Genomic DNA, 6,563 nt, shown 5'->3' with positions numbered 1-6,563 from the left:
ATAAATTGGTTAATTTCAAGCCATTAAGAGGACAAGACAAAGCAGTTTTATGGGTCTAAAAAAAGATTAGGTAAAGGGCACAGAAGAACCTAAGAAAGAATCATATAAGAAGCATGGCAACTTGGAATGAGCGATCAGCTGTGCACATTTTATGCATGATAATGACGCTTATAACAACACTTTTCCTAATGACAGCCTCAGAATCATCATCATCAATGATATCACCATCATCACCACCACATTCTATTCCGTTCACGCCAGTCGGGAACCAGAAGCAGCAGGGGTGCGAAAAAACGTACCAGATCCATGGAGCTCATGTTGAAGACTACGGCTTTTGGGATCCTGCACCTTTTCCCGGTGGAGGAAATTATGCCCCTATTCCCCATGGAGAAGTGTCATAATTTCATTCTATCATAATGTTTCTTCTCCTTACTCAAGCTCATTCTATACATTTTTCTTATTTATGCTTTACTATTTATTCTGCTTCCGATTTTACCTTTACATCACAGTATGTTAGAATAATGAGAATCATACCAGAAATGAATAATATGATTATGATAAGATGTTACAATTTCAACCTAGTAATCTGGCATCCTCAAATTTTCTCCTGGGAATAAGCCAAACACAGTCTATCTCACAGTTCAAATGCTGTTCTATCATTGTAATTGTGATTAACACATAAGATAATTACTAATAACAAATATTGGTAGGTAAATGTGCACATCTCAACCAAAAATTACGCTACGCTTGAGCTTCAGATCATGTGCTTTCTATAGCTATGTATAAGATTACAAAAATAAACCTCGTACCAAAAGATTGAACAAACTTCATGCGCTGGCTGGTAAACAGAGGTAACTCCAATCATTTGAAGTGAGAATAAGCGTTTAAGTTGCTCTCCTTTCATTTGATACAAGAAACAACAAGAGCATCACCACCGATGACCATACTGCTTTAGCAACGATCTTGTACAAAATTAACTACATGAAAAGAAAGGTAAGAAAGAAATCAAATTACCATAGCGTAACATCAATACTCTAATCAAATGAAACCCAGTTTCCACTGAACCACATGATAAATAATCTACACTAGGAGACGCAAAGATTTCAATCTGCATGAGCCATACACTCATGGAAGACCCGATAATAGCCCTCTTTGTTTTACTCTACTGTCACACAAATATTTCAGACCATTGTGTTAAACTTTCCTAATTGAAGTTCTATAATTGCAGTCTGTTCAACCAAGAAATGGTCATCCTAAAGATTATCCAAACCAATTAGACTTCCCTGCCTGGTTGGCAATTGGCATCTTTGTATTACTTTGTGTTTCTCAATTTTGAAAACTAAGGGGCCTCTATTTAGTTCAGCTGTTAAGTATGGTAGTTGTAGCTTATAGCTAATAGCTTGTAAAGGAAGAATTTAGGTATTTGGTACAAATTTAGAAGGGAAGTATATTTTATTCTCTACACATGCCACAGATATACATATAAAAGCGCAAATACATTATTTAAAAATAATACTATAGCTAGCACAATTATATTTACTTAAATATATATTTATTATTTTATAAGTATCATCTAACAATAAAAAAACATATATACAGTATTTAATAAATTTTGAAAATGGTAACATAAATAAGAAATATAACGCAATCAGTTATCATCTAATGAGAAAGAGTTTACCAATAACCTCTCTTTCTATCCGTTGCCTCAATTAGCTAAACCAAACATTCTCTAAACATCATTCCTATAGATTATTTTCAATTCAAACGAAAGTTTGCAAGGACATCTAGAAGTTCAGAACGCCATCCCTAAAATTCCCAAGCAATGCTACAATTCCACTCAATGCAAGAAGCCAAGTCCACAAACAACATACTTACGGAAGATGAAATGAAGATGGGCCAGATATAGCAGCAACTCTCTGAGCACGCTGCGCTTCATCTCGATAGAGCTCCTTTACTTCTTTCTTCAAACGTCTAGCTTCACGCCTCTCCTCTTTAACAGCAGCCTGCATCCATAATTAAAATCTCATAATCTTCAACAACCGAACCATGTTGAATCAGCATATGGAAAAAACAAGGATAAATCCCCCAAGAAGGTGCATTGATACCAAAGTTTATGTTAATAAAACGAATTTCTTATCAAGTCAAGTTAAAAAAAATCAACTGCTATTGATATTTTGAATTTTATTATATTCCCGGACATAGACCTAGATGAAACTATCAGCATGCCTATGGATAAGTAAATTGTTTCCCTAAAGGCCATTTTCAACAGAAGAAAATATACAAATTAATTCAATAGGTTCAAGAAGACAGAGGAAAATGGCTCGAACAAACAGCAAATACATACCTTCCTTTCTTTCTTCTCCTCCTTCGACTCCTGGCCATGTTGCTTTCTCTTTACTGGCTCAGTTTTCAAACCAGATACATCCTTGACCTTTTCAGCATCAGATTTTCTACCACGAGGCAAGAAGTCTACAGGAAGCTTCTCTTTTCCTCGAAGTGATATCACATGACTGGATGCACTTAAGGCTCCAGAGACAGTTTCAGCTATCTTCTTCTTTCTAGCAGCTCCTGGGGCATCAATTTTGGCAGGGTGGTTATCAAGGTTTGAATATGTGGTTACGATCGTCTCACAATCCCATTGTTCCGACTCGTCACTACTTTCCTCTACCACAATGGCATCCACATCCTCATCCTCATTTTCATACTTCTCCGCATATTCTACACAGCGTCGAACAACGGCAGCTGCTGTGTCTACTGATTCTTTACTTTTTGTTCTTCCATCACCGTGCAATAAATCTGCAGGAACTTCATACTTACAATCCATCTCAAAATCTGCAGAGTCCTTAAGGACATGGTTGAGTTTATTTGCAAGAGATTCATCTTCTTCAGCAATATAACCACCATACTCATCATCTTCATAATCAGTAGCATATTCTTGACTTTCAAGCTGCAGCACACAAAATGAACTCATTTAACGTAGAGCACATACACAGAGAAGCAATAAACGTGAAGCAGTAAGTAAATTATGATTTGAATGGAGTTACTATCAGGGGTTAATGCACGAATAAAAATGAGATCCTCTACAGTATATGAATAAAACAGCATTCTTTCAAGCCTTGTGCATGATCCAATTTGAGCAGTGTTGAATCCAGGGACGGATCCAGAGGAGGGGGGGGGGGGGGGGGCTTGAGCACCCAATGGTGGCCGGAAAATGCTAAAAATTCTATTGGAAATTGTCTACGGGTTTTTAATTTTTTTATGTAAAAACAACAAAATATCAATTTAGCACCCATAAATCAGTGAATCCTGGATCTGTTACTGGTTGAATCAAAAGGCTAGGACTCCAAATAAGAACTAACGTAATACGCATTAAGTATAACAGGAAGAAAAAATAGTAACAAATTAAAAATAATAGTTCAAAGAGAATAATCCTACCAAATCAAATTTCTCATCCAACATTCTGCGAGACCGTGGCTCCTCACTAGCAAAATCATACCCTATTTCTGCTTCTTTCTCAACACTGCCATTTTGCACTGCAGTTTCTTGATTGCTTGAAGTCACATGACCACTGGATTCACCAATCAAATTCAAACTCTCATCTATAACCAAATCAGACTCGTCCTCAGGAAAATTTGCACGAACAATAAAATCCTCCTCCAAGTCCTCTGCATCAGAACCAAACCGGGATAAATCACTGTCATCAAGCAGTGCAGCTACTTCAGGATCCAACACTTTTTGTAACCTGACACCAACAGTCTTTGCAGCCACATTGTAAATGTACTTATCATTAGCATCATCAGTTTTCACCTCAGATACCCGCACTCTTGAAGCATCATAGGCCTGAAAATTCACAATGCACAGTTATTTGCACTAGTTCTAGGAAATACAGTAAAATGTTAACAATTTCTGTAGTTAGAGTCCATTGATTAGTAATTAAAATCAAAATGAGTGAAGCAGCAGTAGACAAACCTTGACATCATGAGGAAGTTGAACAAAGTTAGCTTTGGGGTTGCTATAAAAATAAGAGCCTCCACCCGTGTTCTTAATCTCCCTTAAGTGAAACAAATAATTATAGCCATCATCAGGAAATCCTAGCTCCAAATTTTCCTTTCTAACCTGCTCAGACAATGTCCCAGTCTCTCCTCCACTAGATTCCCCGCCAAACTTCATCGAACTGCCAAAACCCCTCCTGTCATCATCTTCATCATCAGTATCATCGGGAGCATCAGCGAAGACAGAATCCGGATTCTCGTCATGGTGGCCGTTAGGTCCGTCAAAGAAGCTTTCAGACAGGGGATTGTTGTCAACTCGGATAAAAACTCGGTCGCCGCCGGGCGTATCATTGTAATTGGGATCGGATGAATCACGAGCCATCAATTGGAAAGTTACGGATTTTTTCTTATCGATAAACTTCTTCTTCCTGCCCATTGTATGAGATTAGATAACGAGAGATGTAATGATTAGAAGGTGGATATGGAGAGCTAAAATTGCAGAGAGTATTAGAGAGCAGAGAAGGAGATAGAACTATGTTATAAACCCCTGTATAAGCAAGTATGTTTAAACCCTAGTCATAGATGACGAATGAAACATTAAAAAAAAATAATAATAATAAATAAATTGGGGGAAAAAAGGTTAATTCCGTTGCCGGGACTTGAACCCGGGTCTTTCGGGTGAGAGCCGAATATCCTGACCAACTAGACTACAACGGATTGTTGAGATATTCAACATTTTATTGAATATATAAGATACTTGAAAGAAACAATTGAGTCCATATTCCATTTTTTATAATGAGTCGATATTATTTCTATACAATAGAGGAGAAAGGAACAACTTCCCACCTTAAAAAGTGAAAATTTCTCCTTTAAAGGCACAACTCAATCAGGTTATTACCTATAATTGAAATCAATTTCAATCGATTTGATTTATTGCTCATCAAAAAAAACCTTCTATGTTTTTCTTTGTCTATTTAGATCATCAAGTTATTTTAAATTGTTATATACTGATCTCTCGTTGGAAGTTGAGAAGAATGATGGAATTACATGGCAAATGAAGATCTCAGTGTTGGTTATTTTGATCTCATTTGATCCTTTGTTGGAATGATTTTCAGACTGAAAGGAAACCTCAGAGTAAGGTGCTCGCTGACCTGTCAATGATGTGGGAGTTAGTGGTGGTTAAATCAGATTCTGAGACTGCAATAGAGACTATGGATTGTTACGATGAAAATGTTTATGAATTTGGTTCGATTATTAGACAATATTGTTGTATTATTTCTGTTGTGAATTCGTGTCGAATTTGTTTTGTTTCTAGACAAGTTAACTTGGTTGTTTATTGTATCGCAAATGTGACTAAATTTAATGCTAGTCCTTCTGTTTGATTTAAGGGCCATACATTTGTGTCTGACCTCTTACATTATGATTGTATTTCTTATTTTGTGCAATGAATTTGTTAGCGCTCTTTTTTCTTTCTCAGTTTCTGAGAAAGGTTTTTTAATTATGCTAACTTAAAAAACCTCCAAAGGAATAACAAGTACAATCATCAATTTTTCAGGTTCTAAATGTGTGGATGTAACTGGATCATACAATTCCTAAAAGACAAGAGTAAACATGAGTTTAATATATATTTTTTTCTTTTTTTTTCATGATTCTCTATTTACGTATGAGGTCTGAGAATGATTTTTTTTTTAATGTGGCTAACTTTTAAATTTTTTTCCTGAATAGCAAGTACAATCATCAATTATTCATGTTGATATGTGGATATAACTGGGTCATGCAGTTCCCAAAAGACAGGGCTTAACATACGTTTATTTTTATATATATATATATATAATATTTTTTTCATGGTTCTTTGTGTACCGCTGAGGTTTGAGGGATGAGGTGTTTTATCTGATAAACAAGCCTTTGTTAGAGTATCTCCAACCGTCCTTTAGTTGAGTTCTTAAGTTAAAATTTAAGGGGAGAGAGTTAAAAATCAACTCCAACAGTCTCTTATTAACTTCTCAAATCACTAAAAACATATCCATCCTCTCTATTGTTGAGGTCCCAGTGAATCCTTATTTCATTTTTTATTCATAATTTATTATTGAGTAGTCTCCCTCCTCTTACCATTGATAATTTTTTTTTAATAATACAATAATAAATAAAGTGTGAAATGATGAGTATTGTTGGAGATGATATGCATTAGTCATTCATCAAATCACTAACAGTTAATAGTTTATATTATTTTTAGAAAGTGAATTAAGAGTCTCTTGAAAATGCTCTTACTCTTTATATTGTCAATTAAAATAATTCTTTATGGTCATTTTCCTTTTGTCTATAGTCTATCTTTCCTAAGATAAGAAAGATCTAGAATTGGAGGAGAGAGAAAATTGATCTAAACCCCATTAACTACACCTATATTTATAGCAAGTGTCATGATGTGTGAGGCAAAATATAGAGCTAGTGATAGGGATGGGGTGGGCTGGTGATTACATTCTCCATCCCCTCTCCTTAACCTATCGATGATTCTCCATTCCTATCCTCGAATCTAAAAGAAGACAATTTTATTCCTGTCCTCGTGAGAATCCT

The 6,563-nt window shown here is 35.6% G+C and overlaps 1 protein-coding gene and 1 non-coding gene across 3 annotated transcripts; both read right to left on the bottom strand.

Annotated features, from left to right (window-relative positions):
• Positions 1–531: 531 nt before the first annotated feature.
• Positions 532–4,556, bottom strand: LOC136235967 (uncharacterized). Of its 2 annotated transcripts, none has more exons than XM_066026099.1 (5): positions 3,970–4,556; positions 3,436–3,840; positions 2,345–2,947; positions 1,872–2,003; positions 532–977 (listed from the first exon to the last, which is right to left on the bottom strand). In XM_066026099.1, exons 1-4 carry the CDS (start codon positions 4,426–4,428, stop codon positions 1,872–1,874), a joined length of 1,599 nt encoding a protein of 532 aa, XP_065882171.1. In that variant the 5' UTR covers positions 4,429–4,556; the 3' UTR covers positions 532–977. The 2 variants fall into 2 exon arrangements, with proteins under 2 accessions (XP_065882171.1, XP_065882170.1); XM_066026098.1 differs by having other exon boundaries at positions 1,876–2,003.
• An 80-nt stretch (positions 4,557–4,636) lies between these two features.
• Positions 4,637–4,709, bottom strand: TRNAE-CUC (transfer RNA glutamic acid (anticodon CUC)). Its single transcript has one exon. It is a non-coding gene; the product is annotated as a tRNA-Glu (tRNA).
• Positions 4,710–6,563: the final 1,854 nt, after the last annotated feature.

This window comes from Euphorbia lathyris, chromosome 7 (genome assembly GCF_963576675.1).
Source record: "Euphorbia lathyris chromosome 7, ddEupLath1.1, whole genome shotgun sequence".
Taxonomy (NCBI): Eukaryota; Viridiplantae; Streptophyta; class Magnoliopsida; order Malpighiales; family Euphorbiaceae; genus Euphorbia; species Euphorbia lathyris.
Note: the sequence above shows the minus strand (reverse complement) of the source record. Positions and strands in the feature narration are given on the sequence as shown.